General features: G+C 38.0%; 1 protein-coding gene across 1 annotated transcript in view; it reads right to left on the bottom strand.

Annotated features, from left to right (window-relative positions):
- Positions 1 to 357: 357 nt before the first annotated feature.
- LOC142180724 (putative F-box/LRR-repeat protein 23) overlaps positions 358 to 27,599 on the bottom strand; it is a 34,243-nt gene continuing 7,001 nt past the window's right edge. The window contains exon 2 of the mRNA XM_075252788.1: positions 358 to 919. Coding sequence (XP_075108889.1) covers positions 358 to 919 — 562 coding nt within the window. The remainder of the gene's footprint in view (positions 920 to 27,599) is intronic.

Below are 27,599 nucleotides of genomic sequence, written 5' to 3'. Positions count from 1 at the left end.
AGAAAGAGAATATAGAGACCTAACATACATTTTTCCCATGAGATGAGGTAGAGGTTGGCACAATAAAGTATAAAACGATATATTATCTATCAAAACAAGGCTTACAATTCCCACGAGTCAGGGGGAAAGAGAAAGAAGATGGCCAAGGCCAAAATACGTTAATTGAAAATATCCATTAACTTGACAGAAGAACTCATCGATTTATTTGTGGAAGGAATTTGTGTTTCACTCAAGACATTCCAATAAGGCAATAAAGCTAAACTTGATAAAACTTAATCAGCAACGCCCCCAAAGAATTATTCATAATCCAATGAATAATTCTTTGGGCTAGTGCTAGAAATAGGACAACTAGAGATTTCAAAACCAAAAGTAACCATCATATATGTCATCATTTGAAGACATGTTATTTTCATCAACGTCATCCCCCCAATGCTGAAATCCAAATGTAAAACCTCTCATAGAGTCATTAGGGTACTTCATATCTTTAATATGTCGAGAAATTCTACTACTCAAGACTTCATTGAGGTGGAGGTTGAGGTTAGAGCACAGCCGCAAGTCAAGTGATACAAGATGAGGACAACCATCAAGAATAGCTTGGAGGCCTTCATTTGTCATGCTGTTACAAATGAGCTGTAGGTGGTGCAAGGCGGGCAGGTTTCTAGCAATAGCTAAAGCCTCTTCATTTCTTCCATCTTCTCCATCAGAGTAATAACCTGTCCCCATATAACACGAGTTATTCAATTTAAAGGACTTCAACCGTGGGCAAGAATATCCAAGAGCTTCAATTCTCTCTGTGGTGATATCAGTGTGCGTGAGACTCAGCTCCTCTAACAATGGGAGCTTTGGAAATGCTTCAACCAAGCCTTCACAGACCATACCATAGCAACATGCAATACTAAGTCTTTTCAGTTTTCCTGATCTGGTAAACAAAAGCAAACATGAGTTAATGGTTGTGCCCATGCCAGTGACTGAAGCAATATCCCCAAACACAAGTTATATATATAATAGAAGGATAAAACAATATGCTACTTAATCAAAAAAGAAAAGAAAACAAAAAAGATAAAATGATATGCTACCTCTGCAGACAGATTAGCCCAAAAACAAAAACAGTTTTCTGTGTATTATTTATACTCAGGAAGCAAGAGAGGGAACGGAATAAACAAAAGGATAAAGTACTACCACAATAACAAATGTAAAAGGAGAATATAAAGGCCAGCATACATCTTCCCTCTCTTCTTATTGCAATCTTGGGAGATGGAACTTTAAGAGAATAATAATTCTTTGTTCCATGAGATATATAAGATTATGTCAACTATACAAGTAGTCAAGATTGCGGGTATACAGGCTCTCTTAAGCTTTTCTGTGAATAATTTTAAGGAAAATTAATAATGGGACATGTCTCTTCTATTCTATAACATAAACCTCTAGTCTGTAAAATGATTATGAAAACGGCTTATGACTAGGTTTATGCCAGTAGTCTCACCCTCTCTTTTCCTATTACAAATCTGCAGCTAAGCAGAACTCTCTCACAAAAGGCTGGGTCCAAAACTAAAACATTTGGTATCTCTCTTAAAAAGTCATCAAGTTGTTATTATATAGCATTATAACGCAACATCCAGTTAAACAATGTCTATAATATAGGATGGATGGAGTAACTTATTAGGAAGTTGTTCAAACTAGTCCCATCCTAGTTTAACATATATGCACTGATATAATAAAATAAACTGCAAGCCACTTAAAGCAGAAACTCTTTAACTCAAAAACATCATCTACATTTTCTTTAAACAAAGAACTGAATATAAACAGAAATAACCACGATGGCACAAGAATAAAAGCCTAAATAAAAGTCTCGAATATCAACTATAGTGTGCCTAAGCAAGTAGCTCAAACCCAAGTAGAGGTTTTCGCTTAATAAAAACCAAACCCAAGTAGAGGTTTTCGCTTTTAACTGAAAATAGTCCAACTTGAAAGGTGCTCATGATATATCCTTTATAGCAACTGAATTGAGCCGAAATTCTTGCGCATAGACATTCATCCAACTACCTAATTGTCTTGACCCTTAAAATTCTTCCATAAGTTCATCAATTTCTAATATTTGGGCCATTTGCATCTATACCCGCTTTTTGGGTCACGTTATAACTTGTGCCCGCTTTGCAAAAAAAATTGCAAGCGTAGCCACTTTTTCGCGTAACTTCAGCATACGAGGCTGAAGTAGCAAAGACAATCACGCAAAACTTCAGCATTCTAGTAGACGGGACTGAAGTAGCAAGTTTTTATTTTTGTAACTGGCGAACTTCAGCTCTAGAGCTGAAGATTTTGCTTTGTAACTGGCTAGAGCTGAAGTTTTTGTTTTGTAACTGGCGAACTTTTTGTTTGTAACTACTTCAGCTCTAGAGCCTTCTTCCCTTCATAATGAAACTGTCAAGAAAATAATCTTCCTTATGTAACCAAATATCTGCTCTAATTAATCAACATTAGAAGTAATTTTTCTGTGTTAATGTAGAGCCTTCTAAAGTTTTTGTCTTAAAACAATTGATCATTTTAAATAACAACCCAGCTTGAAATTAGATCGAAAAATATTTTTGTTAGCTCATATTTCCTTTTCTTTTTAGACATCTGAATTTATCCTAGTACTTGCAGACTTTCATCAAGGAATTAGAAATCAAAATCTCTTCGTAGTACTAATAATTGTGTATATTAATATTAATATTTCCAGCTGCAAACTTATTTTTCTTAGAATCCCCTGTTGGTGTTGGATTTTCATACACAAACACCTCTAGTGATATCACAGAGCTTGGAGACACTGTTACGGACTTCAGAAAGAGGTTGAGGACGGATATAACTTTGAGGAGGAGAAAGGGAGCTGGAGTTGTTTAAAAAGTAGGTACAAGTTAATTTTTTTTTTTTTAAAAATGGGTATAAGTTAAATGGGGGCGACCAAATAGGGCGTCCCGTGCAATTTTTACCTAATATTTGAAGTTAAAATTGAAAAAAGAGCAAATGAAAGTTTCATTGCTTTCTCTTTTTTACCCCTTGTGTTCATGGTACAGTATGATAATTTACTGAAATTAAATCTTAGTTTGGTAATTTCGGTTTTCTATTTTTAAACATACACATATCATTACCATACCAATTTTTTTCTGTATGATTTGGTATTTTTTTTAAATTTGTTTGTGTCAGAGCTAGGCATATATCAAATAAAACCGACACCTTAACGAAAAAACTTATTGGGTCAGGTAGCTTCTCAATTAGCACTCCAGCAACAAACTTTTCTGGTAATAACATTCCCTCGATCTTCAAGTTTTCTAGCAATTATTGATATTCATTGATTTGCACGTTCTCTCATCTGCCATTGATAAAAAATTTGCACTGCAAATTTTTGTTTTGTAGCATCTTCAGTATTAATTTTTTTAATTAAGGCTTCCCATATAGCTTTTGCTTCCTTATAACTGCAATACACGTCAAACAGTTCATTAGAAATAGTTTGCAACATAGTATGACGACATATCTTGTTGGCATGTTGCCATGATTTCAGTATTTTATTATCAGCATCTGTACTAAGTTGTGGATGCAGCAATGCATATGCAACACCATGGACATCAAGCAATGAGAAAATAGTTTTTGCTAATGCTTGAAATTTTCATTGGAGAAAATTTCAATATTTGACACATCTGAAAATAACCTGGCATATGATAGTGCATTGGGATTGGAGCAGTGGAGGTAGCTTCAATATTGATAGTATCAGTAGTATTTTTAGTATTAGTGTTGTTTGCCATAGTTTCTTAGATTGTAGTAAAATAACAATAATACTGCAATAATATTATTTGTAAGCAGATACATGAATTGGTTTGAGTCGTGTTGGGTATTGTCCTAAGAAATTATTTCAACAATGTAAAATATTTCCCCGGAATTAAATAAGTCTATCTCTATTTAAGAAGATACAGAAATCAACAAAACTAAATTGAAAATCCAGCTAGTTGGAAAAGGAAATAAGAAGGGAAACAACTAATATTTAATAGTAGATAACAAAGGAAGAAAAGAGGCGTAAAAGTAAATGAATGAATGTTTCTTCTGTGTTGAGGTTTGATGAAGGAAGTCCTTTTTTATAGGCAACAAGCTAAAAGCTTTTCTTGCCATTTGTCAAGCTTATTTGTCAAAAATATTGCATGCATCTTGCCGGAACATGGTATCAATTTTCACTCCTTGTTGCTTGTAGAACACATAAATAGAATAAGCCATTTGTCCATAATAGCTTTGAAATACTCCCACACTCCCCCACTATTTCAAAGGTTTATAACAAAAAAAAGTAAGACTTGCTGGATTTGAATGGTCCAAATGCAATTGATTTGGTGTCTTTTGGACTATGAACTAAACTTAGACTGATACAATTTGACTTAATGAATTACTGGTAAAATATAATATTTTTATGAATCAATAATTCTTATTGTAAGTCAGAGATTTTATCAATCACATTTCGACCTCCACAATTTTGCTATTCAACGCGGTTTTGCGCCACTAGGCCATGCCCGTGCTTGGTTATTCATGAGAGCTCTAGAGACTAGGCCAAAATCTCATAAAAGTGGCCACACTCCACTCTCATATAGGTGAACTCATCAAGTATATACTGCTTTTAAATACACCATCCATAAGGAATATGAATTCATTAAGAGTTATAACTCATCCTCTCAATTAGTAGTGCTTCAGTGTCAATATTGACTTGTTATTACCCTTATGAACCTATTTCATGGGATCTCCAATCACATAGGTTGGGTTACCATCTCTATTGACAACATGTCTGCCTTAACTCTGTCTCTTTTGAGGTTTGAAGAATTAATTTTCTTCTTCCCATAGGTTTAGTTAGAGGATCAACTAAATTAACTTCTAACCTCACATAATCAATGAAAATTATTCCATCTCTTAACATCTGCTTTATGACATTATGTCTTAATTTCATGTGTCTACTTTTACAATTATAAGATTTATTATTTGCAATAGTTATTGGCAAATCACAATGTATAGATACAGGAAGCAATACGTCCTTTATTAAAGGAATATTAGCTAAGAAGTTTCTTAGCCACTCAACCTCACAACCAGCTAACTCCAAAGCTACAAACTCTGATTCCATAGTCGATCCAGCAATGATTATCTGTTTAGCTGATTTTCATGATATTGCACCACCAACAAGTATGAATACATAACCACTAGTGGATTTTATCTCATTTGAATCAGAGATCCAGTTTGCATTACTGTACTGTAACGATCCGGTCGGTCATTTCAAGAGTGGTAGTCCCGTTCCCCTATTTCCTACTACTTATGTGCTTTACAATTGTTATATGACTTACCGAGTTAGTTTGTTCGGGTCCGAAAGAATTTCAAAATGAATTGAGATAATTAGTCTCATAATTGAAAGCTTAAGTTGGAAAAATTGACCGGATATTGACTTATGTGTAAACGATCCTGGAATTGAATTTTGATAGTTTCATTAGATTTGTCAGGTGATTTTGGACTTAGGAGTGTGTCCGGATTGTGATTTGAAGGTCCGTAGTGGAATTAGGCTTGAAATGGCGAAAGTTGAGTTTTTGGGAAGTTTGATTGGGAATGGACGTGGACTTTTTGATATTAGGGTCAGATTGTAATTCCGGAAGTTGGAGAAGGTTTGTAGTGTCATTTATGACTTGGTTTCGACCTCGTTTGTAGAATTTTGAAATTTCAAAGTTCATTAGGCTTAAATTGAGGTACGCTTCGTGTTTTTGAAATTGTTTGAGGTGATTTAAAGGCTCGACTAAATTCGTATCGTGTTTTAAGACTTGTTGGTATGTTTGGTTGAGGTTCCGGGGGCCTCAGGTTGATTTTTGGTGGTAAACGAATCAAGGTTTGAAGTTGAAGAGCCATTGAAGTTTGAGGACTGCTGGTGTCATCTCACCTGCAGAGTGGGCACCGCAGGTGCAAGCCTACAGAAACGGGAAGGGAATCGCAGAAGCGGGCCAATGAGGAAATGGCAGAGGTCGCAGGTGCGACGTTCTTCCCGCACCTGCGAGGCCACAAATGCGGCGAAGAGGAAGCAGAAGCGGAGTGTGAGGGATTGGATGGTTGTAGGCTATTTCCGCATAAGCGGATCATGGGCCGCAGAAGTGCCTCCGCAGGTACGAGACCTGGAGCGCAGGTGCGAGTCCAAGTGCGTTAAATGACTTCTGCAGGTGCGGAGTTTTGACCGCAAAAGCGGGACCGCGAAAGTGGGTTTTGAGACCGTAGGTGCGGTTTGATTGGGCAGAACATATAAATGATAGGGTTCACTATTTTGGCTTCATTTTAACATTTTGAGATCGGACTTAGGCGATTTTTTCTTGAGGTAAGTCACTTATGATTAAATTTCTTCAATAATTATATTTTTCCATTGATTCTCTCACCTATTTGGTGTGTTTTTGAGGTGTAATTTTGGGATTTGAAAATTATTTCCATAAGAAAAATATTCTTTTTAGGCCTTTTGCTCCTTCTCAGTTCCTCGTTAGAGGTAATTTCATTATTTGTTTCAACATGCGTATGAGAAATTTTATCAGATAATGGATACATATATTCAAAGAAGTCATCATTCTTTGTCTCAATTATAATATTACAATCAAGCACATCACTTTTTAAATAAGAAATCTATATGCAGTATTATGTTCAACATATCCAATAAGCATACAATGATCAGTTTTATAACCTATTTTTCTCTTTTTAGGTTCAAGCCAAAAACTTTAGCAAGGCACTCCCACACTTTTCAGTATTTCAAGTTACGTTTATAACCCTTCCAAAATTCATACGGAGTTTTGCCAGTTCTTCTATATGGTATTCTATTTTGTAAATGACAGGCAGATAATATAGCTTCACCCCACAAGTTATCAGGAGTATTAGGATTAACTAACATAGAGTTCATCATCTCTTTCAATGTTCTATTTTTTCTTTCAGCTACTCTATTTGACTCAGGTGAATAAGGGGGAGTTACTTCATGAATTATTCCTTCTTTTTCACAAAAATTATTCAAGGATATATATTCTCCACCTCTATCAGATCCAATTCTCTTGATTTTTCTATTAAGTTGATTTTCAACTTTAGTTTTATAAGAAATAAAAGCATTAAATGCATCATCTTTATTTCTAAGTAAATACAATTTAGTATATTTGGAAACATCATAAATAAATGTCACACAATATCTTTTAACACCTCTAGTCATAGTCTACTTTTAGTAGCCTAATTCAGTATGAATCAAGGATAATAATTCAGTTTCTCTATTTACAGAAAAATAATTCTTGTTAGTACGTTTAGCTTTAGCATATATTTCACACTTATCAATAGTTTTTGAGTCTAAAGCAGATATTAGGCCTAGTGACTACGTTTTTTTCTTATATATGCGATATTAATATGTCCTAATCTAGCATGCCATAAAGAAACAGGCTCAACCATACAAGTAGAAGCAGATACATTTCATTGATAACATTAGAACATTAAGTACAAAGATTCCTGATTACTATAGCCCTTATTCACAAACACATTATTTTTGGTCATTATAATCTTATCAGATTCAAATGACACTTTCACTCCGGCTCTCTCCAACAAGGATACAAAGATTAAGTTTGCCTTCATAGTAGGAACATGCAGTACATCAACAAGTGCTAAAGTTTTTTCCGGAGTGAGTTTCAGGAGAAATTTACCTTACCCAAGACTTTGGTAGTACTTGAGTCTCCAATGTAGACCTCTTATTTATCATCCTCTATAAGAGTATAAGAAGAAAATGCTTCTCAATTTGCAAAAATGTGCCGAGTAGCCCCAGAGCCTATCACCCATTCTTTTACATATGCTACAATATTTACTTGAGAAATGATAGCCGCAATAATATCACTTTCTTCAGCTAAGTTAGCCTTAGGAGTATTAGTTTTTTTGTTATCATTTCTTGCTCTGTACTTTCACTGTGAGGCATGATGTGCTGGTTTTCCACGAACAAAACAAGAGCCTTTTTTTTTCTCTTAAGGTTGGGATTTTTAGGCTTGTAATCTTGATATGTTCAAACAGTGAGAAAATACGTTCTTGCCAACACTTGAAATTTTCATTGGCGAAAATTTCAATATTTGACACATCCGAAAATAGCATGGCATATGATAGTGGAACTGGGACAGGAGCAGCAGAGGTAGCGTCAATATTGGTAGTATCAATAGTATTTTCAGCATTAGTGTTATTTGCTATAGTTTCTTAGATTATAGTTAAATAACACTGGAAAAAATAATAATATTACAATAATATTATTTGTAAGCAGATACATGAATTGGCTTGAGTCGTGTTGGGCACTATCCTAAGAAACTATTCCGCAATGTGAAATATTTCCCCGGAATTAAATAAACCTACCTCTATTTAAGAGGATAAAAAAGTCAGCAAAAATAAATTACAAACCTAGTTAGTAGGAAAAGAAAATAAGAATGGAAACAACTAATATTTAATAGTAGACAACATTTGAAGAAGAGATGTGTAAAAGTAAATGAAAGAATGAATGTTTGTTATATGTTGAAGTTTGCTGAATGAAGTCCCTTTTATAGGCAACAAGTTGAAATCTTTTCTTGTCATTTGTCAAGCTTAGTTGTCAAAAATATTGCATACATCTTGCCAGAACATGATATTAATTTTCACTCTTTGTTGTTTGTAGGACACATGGATAGAATAAGCCATTTGTCCATAATAGCTTTGAAAATACTACCACAAGTAGCAGTAGGTTGAGGTCAGAATAAGTCAATTAACACTTAACACAATTCTAATAAAATAAAAGTGACCAATAAATGATATATTTGGATTCCATACTACATCCTAAGGACTGGTAGTACAAGACATGAGCTATTAAGACTGGATCATTTCAAAAATAGATATGGAATAAATATAACTTCTATTTGAAATGTACTTAAACAGAATTCAACTTTACATAACAGAATAGAGTACAAAGAAATAGATATGCGAAGCAATAAATGATTTTTAGAAGAACCAAGATTAATATTCCTCAATGTCACGACCAATCCTTTCCTTAGAGTGATAGCCAACAAATTACGGTAATAAATCCATAACTTTCATAGTGTGAGAAATATACTCTAGACATCAAATCAAATGGCGCAACAACACACTTCGTGCATTTATCTCTCCTCACCAAATATATGTATAACAGTACCAACCAGGTGAAAAAAATGCCAATAATAGTAATAACACAGTAGGAAATATACAAGTAGCAATGACGAACAATGTAGTACATATGGAGAACAATAATAGATTAGGTAGGAGGCATAGGAGTAATGATATTAATTAGGAAAAAAGAACATAATTTCACCTAACTAGCATGGTAGAAGGCATAGATGTAGATATAACAAATAAGAGGGTAAATCATAATCTTTATAAGCTAACAAATAAAGGCATGAATGACTAACATGGTAGAAGGCTTATACTAAAGTGAAACAAAATAAATACAACATGGATATAGATATAACAGTAGGAAGGAAGATATGATATTTGCTAGTTAAACAGATAGAAGGCATGGACAAATCAACAACAAAAATCGAGATAGCGGACAAAGACAAAACAACAATGACAAGTCACGTAGATAACATAGGTGCAACAATAACAAATCCAGGTAAAGGCATGAAGGTATACACAAGGAAAAGATATCACAACATAAGACATATCCCTCGTCCTCGCCTGCACGGAAACACCCTCCATGCCATGAACTCATAATAATATAAAAGCATGATAATATAAATGAAATGGAACGACATCACCCTCAGTGCTTTTACTCTCATCCTCACATGATAATGTAAATGAGATCAGGATAATACAAATAAAATGGCACATCATCACCCTTCGTGCTTTTACTCTCAATGAATGGCACGTCATCACCCTTCGTGCTTTACACTTTTCTTCACATGATAAAGTATATGAAATGGCACTGCATCACCCTTCGTGCTTTATACTTTTCTTCACATGATAAATTATATGAAATGGCACGGCATCACACTTCGTACTTTACACTCTCCCTCACATGATAAAGTATATGAAATGGCACAACATCACCCTTTGTACTTTACACTCTCCCTCACATGATAATTTATATGCAATGGTACGATATCACCCTTTGTGCTTTACACTCTTCTTACCAAGCATATGTATATCAATGACAAGCAAGGTAGGAAACACAAATAACATTAAGGAGAGTAGTTAAACGAATGTTCCAAATGAACCTCAATCGCTACTTTCAAGCCAACAATAGTTCAGTAAACCCTCAAGAACCTTATTGTTCAAGTATGCCAACAAGTCTCTAAATGGTCTACAACTCAAGTATAGAATCTAATATCTCAAGAATAACGGTCGTGGTGATGTATTAGTGATTAATCATAATGATGACCGAATTAGACACATCAATGTTTCTAAAAAATTCCGTCAAATTTTAATCAAGTTATAATAAACTAAATCTTGGTTTGTAACACTCAATTCTATATTCTTAGTAATTTGGAAGTCAAGTAAAACATGAAGGAATAAGGTCACGAAATTCTACAAGACACAATTTATAGTATAATTAACCCCCTAGCATGATTAACCCTGGCACATGCATATACGCTCGTCACCTCATATATGTATTACCCCCGCATGTAGTAAATAATGACAATTAGTAGGAAAATTACCTCAACAAAGTTAGGCAAGACACTTATCTTAAACGAGCCAAATCGATACCCTAGAAGTTCCATCCCGCTTAAATTATCCCCCGAATGGATCGAAACTAGCCAAAAGAAACTCAAAGGCATCAAATAATACCTAAGAAAATAATTCCAAATGATAAAGGTCGAATCTTTGATCAAAATTCCGAAGTCAACTAAAAAGCCAAACCCGAGCCCACACCTTAAAACCCGACGAAACTCATAAAATCTGATAACCTATTCAATTACGAGTCCAACCATACTAGTTTCACTCAAATTCAACTCCGAATCGATGTTCAAGACTCAAAAAATCACTTTATGAAATTTTAGGCAAACCCCCCCAAATTTCTCTTTAAAATTCATAATCCAATTACCAAGAACGAAGATAGAATCACGAAATATAATCAAAATCGAGTAGAATACACTTACCCCAATCCATGTAATGAAAATCGCCTCCAACATCGTCCAAATCCAAGCTCCACAAATCAAGATGTGATAAAATAACTCAAAGGTCCGACATAGAGTACTTATGTGATATGTCCAATGGTACTCTACATGATCGCGGTTGTACCCATGAGATTGCGATGCACAGAATGAGCTCAGCCAAAAAATATGCTTCGCGATCACGGAACTACCCTCGTGAATGTGATGAACACAAGCACCAACAATATATGATGCGTCCACAATCATGCAAATGCGAAGAAGGAATTCCGTAGTTCCCAGCTGCTCCGCAATCGCAAAACTCCACCTGCGAATGCGATGTACCAACCCCTCAACCTTCCAGGAATGCACTTCCCCTCTTGCGAATGCGATGAAGAAACAACCAGCAGCTCCTAATACTTTACACGATCGCGTTTGTTCCTCCGCGATCAACGAAGAATGCCTGAAACACTAGAACCAACAGAGAATCAACTACGGGAAACATGAGGAAAATGGTCTGAAATCAACCCAAAACTCACCCGAGCCCCTCGGAACCCCACCTGAACATACCAACATGTCCCAAAACATAATATGGATCTACTCGAGACCTCAAATCACGCATAACAATATCAAAACCACGAATTACACCTAGAATCGAACTTAATGAACTCTTAAACTTTCAACTTCCAAATCTCGTGCCGAACCACATCAAATCAACTCGGAATAACCTCAAATTTTGTATACAAGTTCCAAATGACATAACAACTCCAACTCCCGGAATCAAAATCCAAACTCGATATCATCAAAGTTAACTTCCGGTCAAACTTAGGAATATCCAAATGAAAATCCGGGCATAAGACCACGTCCAAAATCGCCATCTAAACCTAACAGAACTATCAAAACTTCGATCCGTGGTCAAATACACAAAAAGTCAAGCTTAGTCAACTCTTCCATTTTAGAGCTTCCTAGTTGAGAATCATTCTTCCAAATCAACTCTAGATCACCTGAAAACCAAAATCAACGACTCACACAAGTCAAAATGAACCATATGAAGCTACTCAAGACTTTAAACGGCTGAACAGAATGCAAATACTGGAAAAGATCGATCGGATCGTTACAACAAGAGTGACCAAAAAGAATAACTATGAGATATTTTTAGGTAGTAGTGTGTGTCAGACTTAACTCTTCTAATAGTGGTAGCTTTCGAGCTACTTCATCCGAGCCTCTATATAGCTTACTGGAAAAATGCAATACTAAGTGAAGAAAAGCATAAATGAATTAATGATATACTGAAGGGAGATTGCCAAATCCCTAAAAAAGAAGATTAGTGCAAGTATACCATATGATAATACAATTTTCTACCTTCCTTTATCAACCCAAAAATAATAATGATGAGAAATTGTTTCCAACAAGTAAAAAGTAGTTTTTTTTGTTTTATTATTGCATTTCTTGTTGGGGAGAATTGGATTTTAGAGGCAACACAAACAAAAAGAACAAAAACTTCCACAATAGCAAAATCAGAAAGAGAATATAGAGGCCTCACTTGCATCTTCTCCAATGCTTCTATCGCATCCAGTCTCTGTAATATATAAGGCCGTATTCCTTTCTCCAGTTCCAATCATCATTTTGTTGGAGCTCATGTGTGTATAGGCTGCCTTAACTATGTAGAGTCATGAATCCTCAACAACAACACAGAGATACTACGACAATACTTTTCCATCTTCAACAACAATAACACAGAGATACTACGACAATACTTTTTCAAAAACCTGGTAGTATGGAGTCATGAGCTCTAAAATAAGATACAATATAATCTCTCGATAATATAAATGTTTTCTAAAAATGTAAATAATAGTATGGTAAAAAGAAGGAAGGGAACTCCACGACTCTACATGAAGTCTCCTATATCAACTCCTCGGCACCCTTCTGAGGTTCACTCGAGCCAATGCCATAGTCTGCATAAAAATATATAAAAGTGTAGTATGAGTCAAGAACAACCTCAGTAATGTAGTGACGAGGTTCAAGTCACATGATACTTGCTAACAAATAAACATGTACTCCTTCCATTCCAATTTATGTGAGCCTGTTTGACTGGGCACAAAGCTTAAGAAAAAATGAAGAACTTTTGGAATTTGTGGTCCTAAACAAGTGAAAAGGGGCCCAGAGTATTTGTGTGGTTATAAAAGCTTCTCATTAAGGGTATAGTTGTAAGTTTAAGCTAAATTGCTACCAAATTTAGAAAAGGGACATTCTTTTTGGAACGAACCAAAAAGGAAATAGGTTCACATAAACTGGAACAGAGAGAGTATAAATTATATCTATTGCAACTCCATTTCAATCTGTCTCTAGCATGATCAATATAGTACAATCCTCATATTGCTTAAGCATGGTCAATAGGTCTTCATTACCCAATCTTGTAACTGTATAAGGTAAAATTGATTTATATGAAATGCTCGAATGATTACATAACACATGGAACTGGAAGCAGACAGAATATGAAGCGAGTGGGAACCAAGAGCGGGGACAACGACTTCGGTTGGTATCGGGTAGATCCCTAAGGGAACGCAGTCAACAGAGGCAAATAAATTTTTTTCATCGGATGTCATTTAATGAGAAATATTCCTAATGATTAAATATGCAGCCGTTGCAAAAGATTTTTAGCATTCATGGCATGTCGTTACACATTCATCAATCGCCTCCATTATTGTCATTGAAGAGGGGTTTAATCCTAGGATCTTGTTCCCTAGATATAGCTATAAAAGGGGACTTGAATTACCATTGTAACATACGAAATATCTAGAAAAACTTATGCTACATCTTACTATCAAGCAGAATAATATAACTTTATTTTTTGTCCAATATTGCTCATGTCGCTGTCTTCGGAAGCCTTGCTCTCGGAACCAGGCTTGCTATTTCTTTCGATTTAAATGCTAAGTCTTACTTTTCATTTAATTTATTTATCATTTCGGGATTAAATTAATTCGCTTGTTATAAATCACATAACAATTTTACTTGTACTATTTTATGGGTAAACAGTTTGGCGCCCACTGCGGGTCTTAGACAGTTGCGTAATTGAGTTGATCCTTGCATCTGTTTCTAACTTGTTGGGTTTATTATTTCATAGCAAAATCGAAAAAATAGGAGCTATTGATGTCAACGTCACACACAACGCTGAGTCACACAGAAATTTTCCTCAACATGAGAATTAAATCAGTGACACCCACAATGAGGGGGACGTAACAACTCCATTCCATGGTGGAAAATATCCCCGACATGTGTGCGAGATGACTTCTGATGACGCTGAGGACGAGCACATTGCAGAAACGGTAAGGATCTTGAGAGAGCATCAAAAGGCCATCATGGGCCATCTCTCAAGACAAGACCAGGTCATGACAGAACTAAAGCAGGCGTTATGGGGTGCTTCTAACAATGTGAATGAAAGAGGCTTTGTTCCTCCCGGCGCTCCCGCAAATCAAACAACTCAAAGAGTTTATAACAACACACCGAGAGGTGTCGACTTCGATGGAATCAGGGGGATCGGCAGCGGATACAGTAACAACAACTGCAGTGATCCCTTTAAAAATGGAATAATGAGATTTATGAGGGAAATGAATGAGCGAATGGATCAGAACATGAAAGAGTTCCCCGCTCAAATGGATCCCACGCTCGAATGGATCAAGTTTCGGGCGCACCACTAGTGTTGAAGTGCCCAGACTCGAAGAAGTACACCCAATTGCCATTCAAGTCGAGTGCAACACTACAGTTGATTCCGAAATAGTTCAAAATGTCAAACATACCAAAGTATGATGAGACTTAAGACCCTCAGGAGAATATCATAACTTATACAATGCCGGTGAAAGGAAATGACGTGGCCTAACATAAGATTGAGTCGATCATACTGAAGAAATTCGGAGAAACCCTCACGAAGGGGGCCTTGACATGGTATGAGCTTTTACCCGAACACTTAATTGATTCTTTTAAGATGATCGCAGATTCTTTCATCAAGGCCCATGCTGAGGCCAGGAAGGTCCAGGCCTGGAAGGCGGACATATTCAGAATTTCGCAAGGAGAGTCTAAATTGTTCTGCGAGTTCATGATCAAGTTTTAGAAAGAAAGGATGTTGTTACCTGCCGTGCCAAATGAATGGGCAACTGAGGCATTTACTAAGGGGTTGAACCCGATGAGCTCCGACACCTCCCGGAAGTTGAAAGAAAGCCTGATCAAATTCTAAGAAACCATATGGGTGGATTTCCATAACCGTTATGAATCAAAGATAGGATAGAAAATGATCAGCTCGGGTTTCAGGCATCAAGTAAGAGTTATGATCGAGAAAAGAACAGGGACAAATCTAAGGATGATTTCGATGCAGATCGGCGATCTTCTAAGGGCTCTTTATCTAAGAGAGGGCCGAAGGACATAGTGGCAAATTATACACCTTTGATAGAAGAACTGACCGCGGCTAGAACAACAGGTCGTTAGGATAAAAGAGGTATCGAGTTACCGAGATTCCACTTATCTAGGATATCAGAGTATAATTTCAACGTTAACATAGTGGAGCTAGTATCGGCAATGAGAAACATTAAGGAAGCATAGTTCCCGAGGCAAATTAGATTCGAGCCCAGCCAGAGGGATCCTTATTTATGGTGCAAATATCATGGGACTCATGGACAGTGAATTGGGCATTACCGACATCTGCGTGAAGAAGTGGCAATGCTATTGAAGAACGACCATCTCAAGGAATTCTTAAGCGAATGAGACAAGAACACTTACGGCCGTCGAGACAACACAGAACCCTCAAAGATAGGGGAAGACCCTCCTCGACTAACTATCAACATGATTTTTTGGGGGAACGATATCAATGTTATAATGTTCTTTGCGGCCAAAAAGACAAAGTTATCAGTGACTCATAGCAAGAGACTCTAGGAAGTCACCTAAGATGACATCACCTTTATGGAAGAAGATGCTGATGGACTTCTTCTGCCGCACAATGATGCCCATGGTAATTTTTCTTAATGTTCTACATTTCAAGATTAAACGTGTTTTGTTTGACCCAGGAAGTTCAGCCAATATCATTCAATGGAGAGTGTTGGAACAAGCCAAGCTAACCGCAAGTATCATTTTGGCAGCAAAGCTCCTTGCTTCAACTTAGCGAGAGTGACAATCCAAAGGGAAATCTTGCTGCCCATGAATGTCGAAGGGGTCAAGAAGACCACCTTATTCAAAGTGGTCGACGGTGACATGGGCTACAACATAATTCTCGATAGACCATGGTTACATGAGATGAAGGTCGTACCATCGACATATCACCAACTACTAAAATTCCCGACTCTTGAGGGAATCAAACAAATAAGAGGAAATCAACTGGCATCAAGGTAAATGAACGTGGTATTAGTTTATGGTAGTAAAGGGAAGGAACTCAACACATAGCAATTACAGGAACCGACGCTTTCTTCCCAACCAAGCTAAAATAACAAAGGGGAGGAGTCATCGGAATCCCACCAGGTACCAAGATATTTCAGGTAACGGAAGAAATAGACACGACCAAGTCCACGCCAGAAGAACTAGAATAAATGGCTTTGTTCGAAAAATTCCTAGAGAGAAATTTCACTTGGGGACATGACTTAACCCCGAGCTCAAGTTAGGATTTATTGATTTCCTTAAAACTAACATTGATTGTTTCGCATGGTCGCATGCAGATATGACAGGTATTCCACTAGAGGTGGCCGTTCACAAGCTAAGCCTGGACCCAAGCATTCCACCGGTAAGGTAGAAGAAGCGTCCAATAGCCGAGGTTAGAAACAGATTCGTTAAAGAAGAGGTAACTCGGTTATTTTACATCAGTTCAATCTGGGAGGTAAAGTATCCTGACTTGCTAGCTAATTGTGACGACCCGACCCATCATCTCGTGAGTTATCACCCCGTTTCGCCCATTTCCTATTTATTTATGCTTCATTATCAGTGTTGGGTGTGAACGAGTTGATTTGGATTGGTTTTAGTAGGAAATGAGACACTTAGTCTCTTTAAGGAAGGTTTGTTTTGGAAAAATCAATCGGACGTTGACTTATGTGTTAGAGGGCTCGAATTTGAATCCTGATAATTCGGTTAGCTTCGGGGGATTAATTGTGACTTAGAAGTGTGATCGGAAGTAATTTTGGAGGTCCGGTGTAGAATTTGGCTTGAATTGGCGAAGTTAGTATTTTGGCGAATTCCGGTTGATAGGTGAGATTTTGATCCGAGAGTCGTAATGGAATTCCGAGAATTATTGTAGCTTCGTTAGTTGATTTGGGATATGTGTGCAAAATTTCAGGTCATTCGGACGTGGTTTGGTCGGGTTTTTGATCGAAAGTGTATTTCGGAAGTTTTTAGAAAATTAGGCTTGAATTCGATGAGTTTTGGGTAATTTGATATTGTTTGAGGTGTTTTGATGATTGGAAGAGGTTTGAATAATGTTATGAATTATGTTGTCATGTTTGGTCGGGGTCCCATGAGGCTCGGATAAGTTTTGGAAGAGTTTTTGGAAGATTTTTGTCGTTTGAGCATAAGCATGTAATGATCCAAAGGTCCATTTTTAGTTCTAGAGATCGAAATTTTATTTCGTGATTTCCAGAATTTAAATAATGAATTATAGGAGTGATCTGAAAAGTTTGGTCTAATTTCATCAAGTCGCGATTGGGTTTTTGACACGAAACATGAGTTAATTGTTTAACGAGCGAAATGGGTATTGAACTGAGCAAACGAGCTCCGAATTGAGTTTCGACTAAAGGGCTATGTTCGTATTATTATTGGTGACTCATATGAACAAGCATCATCGAATTCCGAGTTCGTATGATGGAGTTAGAGCCTTTTTAGTGAAACGAAAAGCTGCTAGAATTTTCTGGGCAGTTTCTGCATTTTTCGCACGTGTGAACAGTAACCGTACCTGCATGAACAATATCCGTGTACAATACCATGTACAGTAAATATGAACAGTACCCGTGTAAAGTACATATGAACAGTACCCCGTATACAGTACCCATGAACAGTAAAATGCGTGAACAGTACCCGCGAAAATTTCTGGACAATGTATGATTCGGGCAGTCCGAGAGTTTTCTCATTTTTGGAGCTACAGAGCTCGGATTGAAGCGATTTTCACCATATGGATTAGGGTAAGTGTTCTATATCCAAAAGTGATTATATTTAATGATTTCATGGTTATTTTTATCAAGAATTAGTGAATCAAATAGAAGAAATTGGAGAAAATTTGTAAACTTTTCAAAAACGAAAAATTCTAGATTTGGAGGCTGAATTGTTATCGGAATTTAGTAATTTTGGTATAGTTGGACTCGTGGTTGAATGGGTTGTTGGATTTTGTGAGTTTCGTCGAATTCCGAAGCGTGGGCCCGGGGGCCAAGTTTGAGCAATTTCGGGATTTTGATGTTAAATTGGATATTTTCGAGTGGGCTTCGCTCCCTTAGCATATTTTAATGATTATGTACTGATTATGGCTAGTTTTGGAGCATCCGGAGGTCGATTAGTGTGGGCGAGGCATCGCGGGCTAGATTTTGGACCGGATCGAGGTGAGTAATTGATGTAAATGATGTCCTGAGGGTTTGAAACCCCGAAATTTCACATAACGCTATATTGAGGTGACTTGCACGCCGAATAACGAGCGTGGGGTAGAACACCGTTGGGGATTGTGACTTGGTCCGTCCCGAGAGATATTTTACTACATTTTTGGTTGAGACGTATACTTTATTATTGTGAATCGGGCTTGTTGCCATGCTTGGGGCCTTGTGCCGACCTGTAGAACTCTTAGGGGATTTTTGACCGGTTTTCCTCACTTATTTTGTTAAAGAATTTATATTCTCAGTCATGTTTCCAATTGTAGGCTTCTTGCCAATTATTTGAATCCTTCAGGGATTGATATCACTGCTTTCGCATATTTTGCATATCATTTGACCTCAGTCCAAGGTTTTAAATACTGTTTTGCAAACTCAGCCATCTTTCTAAGATTTGAAAACTTAAATGATATTTCTAAATGATATTTCGGGCTGAGAACTACTGTTTTACAAATGCCTAAGGGGCTTATGATGATTTCTGGACTGAGCATGGATCGGGCTGCGCGCCGCAGCAGTGTTATATTGATATTGAGGCCGAGAGCCTGGTTGATTACGTTGATATTGAGGCCGAGAGCCTGGGTGATTATACTGAGATTGATATAAGGCCGAGGGCCTAGATTTGATGCCACAAGATGGCTTGATATTGTGCTTGGGCTGTAGGAGCCCCTCCGGAGTCTGTACACACCCCTAGTGAGCGCCGTCGACGATAAATAAAATGGATGGCTCGGGCTGCACGCCGCAGTGGGTACTAGAGAGTACCATCATATGCATTGCATTGCACTCATGCATTTGTTTTTATCTGTTATACCTGTCTCAGTATTTGGTACTCTGATTTAATTGACTTGTTGCTTCACTATTTGTTGTTCTAAACTGCCAGTTATAGTTTACTTTGTAATTTTCCATGATTTCTTATTCTCAGCCTTTATTTATGTTTATTACTCACTGGGTCGGAGTACTCACATTACTCCCTGCACCTTGCGTGCAGATCTAGGTACACTACATGCTGAGTGAGGATTTGTTTAGCTGAGTAGCAGTATCCAGGAGTATCGAGGTAGCTGCATGGCGTTCGCAGCCTTGATCTCTCCCCTCTATCTCTATCTTTTATTCCGCATTCTTCCTAGACAGACTTGTAATAGGTAGATATTCTGTATTAGATGCTCATATTCGTGACACCGGATTCTATTGGGCTATGGTGTGGTATTTTAGTTGAATTTCCACAGATTTTTATTGTTAATTATACACTTGAAAGTGATGACTTAGTAAATTCTCTGTGATATTTATCTATAATCTGAATAAGAATTTGGGATAATGTTGTTGAATGGTCGGACTTGCCTAGCAGTGTGTTGGGCGCCATCATGACCGGGGTTGGGGTCGTGACAAGTTGGTATCAGAGCCTAAGTTAATTGGTCTCGCGAGTCATGGGCCGGTTTAGTAGAGTCTCGCGGATCGGTACAGAGACGTCTGTATTTATCCTCGAGAGGCTGCAGAACCTTTAGGAAAACTTCACATTCTTGAATTCTTATCGTGCGTCCTTGATTTATCTTGAAAAAAAACTTTTGAAATTCCTTCCACGCGTTCGTATGAACGCACGAGCGCTCAGTATCAGATGTGCCTCGATGGCTTGTGATTCCCTGATCGAGGGGCGAGGTGTAATATCTGTGAGTTTATGGTGGGCCAGTCTGAAGGACTTGAGGCCGGATCTTTGCCTATGGCTTGAGCACCAAGGTGCTAATTGTGAGAGCAAGTGTTTTAAACTTATATGTTCGGTATTGTCCCTATTAGTGAGAATGATGGCTGGATAACTACGTGATGAGTATGTTAGTAATGCGAGATGTATCTATATGACTTGGAAGTGACGAGAAAGGTCTGCTGGATGATAGATAAACTATTAAGTGTTTGATTTCCATTGTGATTAGATGTGTAGCCCCGAGTTATAGGTGTTTGAAGAATTTTTTTTCATGACTCCTAGTTGGGATTGAAGTAAATTTCATGTTGCGGTATGAGTACAGACTCAGGAAGATCAAGTGACTGCGTAATGCTTATGGCGGTGGAAGGTATACAGAAATGTTATATTGAGGCGAAGCAGGTGGGTTATCTTCCGCGAAGTGTTCTGAGGCGGTGTGATCCTCATGTGAATGACAGAAGATCTCATGTGCAAATGAATTGTAAGTGTTGAAGTTCGAATTTTTTGGTTCACTTAAGAGAGTGAGTTTAACAGTTGCGAGATTTCCAAAGAGTTGAAGTACTAGATGAAATGTGTTTACACAAGCTTACAGATGATTTGAGTTTAACCCCACTATGGTATTGAGGCAACAATGGAGTATATGCGTTATGAGTATAGTGTGTTGTGATCTATGGCTTCAAACTAAGTTGGGGAGCTTGCTATTGGTTAGCGGATTGTGCGGTTATGTACTATGTTCCGATTTGATGCATGCTGGTGAATCAGTTCTGGTTGTGGAAATTGGGTTGAGAATGGCACGAGTGAAGGAATTTTTTTTTGACAAGATGTCATGAGCTCGGATGAGTAGGAGATAAGTTTCGATGTTTACGGTAAGTTGGTATTGTCTTCAGCGTCACCTAAGATCGGTATTTTGTAAAAAGGGTTTTGCGTCCTGGTTAATCATTCTTGATCGCTCTTTAGCTTTAGTGCGACCGGTGGTTCGGATGTATGCTCCAGATATTGTTGTGGTAGGTTGTGGGAGTGTGTCCCATAGGAAGATTATATAAGTGTGACATGTGATCACTTGATTGATTAAAGATGTAAACCAAGTATGAAGTTTGCAACAGTGTGATGTTGAGTATAGTTTTCTATATGCTATTTTGTATGCCTTGCTTCCTGTTTTCTAAGGAAAATCCGTATTGGTGCATGAGATCGGTAATTCCTTCTAGAGTTCGCTTTCTTTTTGTATCACGTTCGAATTGGTAGCCTATTGGCATATTAGGGCATCATATGCGACTTTTGATTATGTCTGGGGTGGCTTATTGCCTGAGCAGTTCGTAATGGGTGAGACGAGATCATTGAATTCGAGATCAGTGCAATCTAAGTATATGAAGTAAATTAAGGGGCTAAGACCATTGTTTGGTTCATAATGAGGTGATAGTTCTTGCCAGAAGTATAGACCCAATGAATTGTTGATTCGGTGGTGTTATGAATTTATACAGATCTCATCCGTCATGTCGGTATTGTAAGAATTTGAACAAGACCTATTTATGTCATGTAGAGCATGGGATGTGTAATGATTTTTCTTCTAGATGGGATCAATGGAAGTTCTTGATTAGTTGAGTACATAAACGTTCATGGTTCGGAAGGGAGGTGAAGTTCTCATGCTACCTTAGGATGGTATGGTATATGCGATATGTTATGAAGGATTGAGATTTGTGTGTGTAAGGTTATAGTTCAGTTCTGAATGGAAATTCATAACATTCTTAGGCGGTACGGGCAGCTTTAGGTGATTAGAGAAATGAGCTTCAGATGATTAGGGTGAATGATCTTAAGATGATTAAGGAAATGGTATTGCTAATTGGAAGTGATTTGACAAGAGTATATGTCTCAGAAAAAGGTAATGTGATTAAACTGATGATATTTCGGTAGTATTGCAGCATGTTCTTGGTGGGTTCACTGGTGGTATTCGGGTTTGCTTGGTAGCATAGGAAAATTTTGAGTATCTGTTGTGGAATGATTGGGTATCAAAGGTGTGCATGTATTCATAAGGTGGAAACTGGAATCAGGTATGATGATTTGTGTGCCATATAAAGTTGGAGACTGGGAGTTATCATGTACATGCTAGGTTGTGGTGGTGGATCGTGTGTATTCGGCACCGTTTAGCGACAATCGAGATTTGGAGGCTCGAGTGGATCTTTGTTTGCTGGTATGTTAGATTTTGGATGTGATGTCGCAATTCAGACTGGTTGTCTTAGTGTTGAGTAATTCTGAACTATTGCACTATGGGTAATACCGAAAATGCCACAGGTTGAGTGATGCGGTGCATTGGATTATGTTCTAGCAGAGGGGTTTATATTTCAAAGGACCAACAGACGGTTTGGAAGGATTGCTTTCTTAATTGGGCATTCGTGATGGATGTCAATGCAAAGGTTGCTATCACCAATTCAGTTCCGATGTTGAGGGACTTTTCAGATAAGTTTCATATGGCTAGGCATGTCGCCGGGCGAGGTTGTTGATTTCGGTATTAATTTGGTGTTGGGCACCGGATCGCCTAGCTCTGATAGGAGTTGTAATAGTGGAAGTCGAATGGGATGAGTAATTGGGTGTTGCTCGGTGAATAATGTACCGGTTATGTTCTATCAGGTTTGCGTGGTGTGTGTTATTTGTTTCACCATGGGTGTAATGATTTGCTTTGGCTCCAGACATCAATTGAGCATGGTTGTCGATTTCAAGCATAATGACTTGAGGTGTTTCCTGTGGAGTAGTATTTGGATAGGAACGCGCGTTGCAGCAAAGCTGTATGGAAACATGACCTTGCGGGTCAAATTTGTGTGTCCTGTTTCTATGATATGAGACAGGATCTCAGCCTTGTGTTGTGGCAGTACTGGTGAGTTTGAGGTACAGCTCTCTCAGCTGAGTTATTTTCATGAATTGAGTATGTTCGGACCGTTTCTTATTGGTGCACGTATTATGCAAGTTGTGGCTTAGGCATGTATTGATGTGTCATGTCACCAGAGTAGTGTGTTTGGTCAGAAGAGATCGTTGAAATCATTAATGAATGCGAACAGATTCGATTTCAGTATGTGTGATGGGTAAATATTGAGGTTTGGTTCAAAATTTGCTATGGTAATTACCAAGAGAGAAATGGCTTCATGAATGGTTGACATAGGAAATGGTTATGATTTATTGCATGTTTCCTTTATCATTGGCAGTATGTGAAAGTGTTGGAATGAGGCTTTAGTTGTTAAGAGGTTTCCTATCGATATTCGATTATTATGTGCAACTACTGTGAATAGAAATTATAGTTTCGAGTGTTTGAGTTATGTGGTATATCAGATAATTGCACATGATGTTGTAGGTATGGGTTATTACAGCTAGTTCGGGCTTATTCTGAGTATGGATGTGAAGTTCTAATCTTGTGTATGATTTCGGAAGGTGCAATGTGGTTCTATGGTTTATGGACTAGATGGATTGTGAAATTTCAGCTATGTTGTGTTATCGGGCCTATGCGAGATAGGGTAGTGTGGGATCACCCACGGGTATATTCTTGGTAAGGTCGTTCAACTATTGGTTGGCTTCTAGGACAACTCTAGGTACGCTCGAGGACGAGCGTTTGTTTAAGTTGGAGAGGATGTGACGACCCAACCGGTCATCTCGTGAGTTATCGCCCCGTTTTCCCCATTTTCTATTTCTTTATGATTCATTATCAGTGTTGGGTGTGAACGAGTTGATTTGGATTGGTTTTAGTAGGAAATGAGACACTTAGTCTCTTTAAGGAAGGTTTGTTTTGGAAAAGTCAATCAGACGTTGACTTATATGTTAGAGGGCTCGGATTTGAATCCCGATCATTCGGTTAGCTTCGGGGGATGAATTGTGACTTAGGAGTGTGATCGGAAGTAATTTTGGAGGTCCGGTGTAGAATTTGGCTTGAATTGGCGAAGTTAGTATTTTGGCGAATTCCGGTTGACAGGTGAGATTTTGATCCGAGAGTCGGAATGGAATTCCGAAGTTTCTGTAGCTTCGTTAGTTGATTTGGGATATGTGTGTAAAATTTCAGGTCATTCGGACGTGGTTTGTTTGGGTTTTTGATCGAAAGTGTATTTCGGAAGTTTTTAGAAAATTAGGCTTGAATTCGATGAGTTTTGGGTAATTTGATATTGTTTGAGGTGTTTTGATGATTGGAAGAGGTTTGAATAATGTTATGAATTATGTTGGCATGTTTGGTCGGGGTCCCATGAGGCTCGGATAAGTTTTGGAAGAGTTTTTGGAAGATTTTTGTCGTTTGAGCATAAGCATGTAATGATCCAAAGGTCCATTTTTAGTTCTAGAGATCGAAATTTTATTTTGAGATTTCCAGAATTTAAATAATGAATTATAGGAGTGATCTGGAAAGTTTGGTCTAATTTCATCAAGTCGTGGTTGGGTTTTTGACACGAAACATGAGTTAATTGTTTAACGAGCGAAATGGGTATTGAACTGAGCAAACGAGCTCCGAATTGAGTTTCGACTGAAGGGCTATGTTCGTATTATTATTTGTGACTCATAGGAACAAGCATCATCTCCGAGTTCGTATGATGGAGTTAGAGCTTTTTTAGTGAAACGAAAAGCTGCTGCAATTTTCTGGGCAGTTTCTGCATTTTTCGCACGTGTGAACAGTAACCGCACCTACATGAACAGTATCCGTGTACTGTACCATGTACAGTAAACATGAACTTTACCCGTGTAAAGTACATGTGAACAGTACCCGTATACAGTCCCGTGAACAGTACCCATGAACAGTAAAATGTGTGAACAATAACCGCAAAAATTTCTGGACAGTGTATGATTCGGGCAGTCCGAGAGTTTTCTCATTTTTGGAGCTATGGAGCTCGGATTGAAGCGATTTTCACCATATGGATTGGGGTAAGTGTTCTATATCCAAAAGTGATTATATTTAATGATTTCATGGTTATTTTTATCAAGAATCAGTGAATCAAATGGAAGAAATTGGAGAAAATTTGTAAAACTTTTCAAAAACGAAAATTCTAGATTTGGAGGCCGAATTGTTATCGGAATTTAGTAATTTTGGTATGGTTGGACTCGTGGTTGAATAGGTTGTCGGATTTTTTTAGTTTCGTCGAATTCCGAAGCGTGGGCCCGGGGGCCGGTTTTGAGCAATTTCGAGATTTTGATGTTAAATTGGATATTTTCGAGTGGGCTTCGCTCCCTTAGCATATTTTAATGATTATGTACTGATTGTGGCTAGATTTGGAGCATCGGAGGTCGATTCGTGCGGGCGAGGCATCGCAGGCTAGATGTTGGACCGGATTAATGTGAGTAATTGATGTAAATGATGTCCTGAGGGTTTGAAACCCCGGAATTTCACATCGTAATGCTATATTGAGGTGACTTGCACGCCAGATAACGGGTGTGGGGTAGAGCACCGTTGGGGATTGTGACTTGGTCCGTCCCGAGAGATATTTTACTACATTTTTGGTTGAGACGTATACTTTATTATTGTGAATTGAGCTTGTTGTCATGCTTGGGGCCTTGTGCCGACTTGTAGAACCCTTAGGGGATTTTTGACTGGTTTTCCTCACTTATTTTGTTAAAGAATTTATATCCTCAGTCATGTTTCCAATTGTAGGCTTCTTGCCAATTATTTGAATCCTTCAGGGATTGATATCACTGCTTTCGCATATTTTGCATATTATTTGACCTCAGTCCAAGGTTTTAAATACTGTTTTGCAAACTCAGCCATCTTTCTAAGATTTGAAAACTTAAATGATATTTCTAAATGATATTTCGAGCTGAGAACTACTGTTTTACAAATGCCCAAGGGGCTTATGATGATTTCTGGACTGAGCATGGATCAGGCTGTGCACCGCAGCAGTGTTATATTGATATTGAGGCCGAGAGCCTGGTTGATTACGTTGATATTGAGGCCGAGAGCCTGGTTGATTACATTGATATTGAGGCCGAGAGCCTGGGTGATTATACTGAGATTTATATGAGGCCGAGGGCCTAGATTTGATGCCACGAGATGGCTTGATATTGTGCTTGGGATGTAGGAGCTCCTCCGGAGTCTGTACACACCCCCAGTGAGTGCCGTCGACGATAAATAAAATGGATGGCTCGGGTTGCACGCCGCAGTGGGTACTAGAGAGTACCATCATATGCATTGCATTGCACTCATGCATAGAGTGTACCATCATATGCATTGCATTGCACTCATGCATTTGTTTTTATCTGTTATACCTGTCTCAGTATTTGGTACTCTGGTTTAATTGACTTGTTGCTTCACTATTTGTTGTTCTAAACTGCCAGTTATAGTTTACTTTGTATTTTTCCATGATTTCTTATTCTCAGCCTTTATTTATGTTTATTACTCACTGGGTCGGAGTACTCACATTACTCCCTGCACCTTGCGTGCAGTTCCAGGTACACTACAGGCTGAGTGAGGATTTGTTTAGCTAAGTAGCAGTATCCGGGAGTATCGAGGTAGCTGCATGGCGTTCGCAGCCTTGATCTCTCCCCTCTATCTCTATCTTTTATTCTGCATTCTTCCTAGACAGACTTGTAATAGGTGGATATTCTTTATTAGAGGCTCATATTCGTGACACCGAATTCTATTGGGCTATGGTGTGGTATTTTAGTTGAATTTCCGCAGATTTTTATTATTAATTATACACTTGAAAGTGATGACTTAGTAAATTCTCTGTGATATTTATCTATAATCTGAATAAGAATTTGGGATAATGTTGTTGAATGGTCGGACTTGCCTAGCAGTGTGTTGGGCGCCATCATGACCGGGGTTGGGGTCGTGACACTAATGTAGTTGTAGTTCTGAAAAAGAATAATAAATTTCAAATGTGCGTAGATTATAAGGACTTGAATAAGGCGTGCCCGAAAGACTAGTTCCCATTGCCGAACATCGATCAAATTATTGACGCCACGGCCAGGTACGAGCTACTGGGTTTCCTCGATGCCTACTCCGGGTACAATCAAATTAAGATAAACCTGGAGGATCAGGAAAAACTTTGTTCGTAACGAACTTTGGCAGATATTGTTATAATGTGATGCCCTTCGGGCTTAAAAATGCCAGATCCACTTATCAGAGGCTCGTGAACAAGATGTTCTATAAACAAATAGGTAAAATAATAAAAGTGTCACGGCCCAAAACTTAGCCTGTCGTGATGGCACCTAACGTTGTACTAGGCAAGCCAACACTTCAAATCATTT

The sequence above is a fragment of the Nicotiana tabacum genome, chromosome 5 (assembly GCF_000715075.1).
Source record: "Nicotiana tabacum cultivar K326 chromosome 5, ASM71507v2, whole genome shotgun sequence".
Taxonomy (NCBI): Eukaryota; Viridiplantae; Streptophyta; class Magnoliopsida; order Solanales; family Solanaceae; genus Nicotiana; species Nicotiana tabacum.
This window is presented reverse-complemented; position numbering and strand designations above follow the sequence as displayed.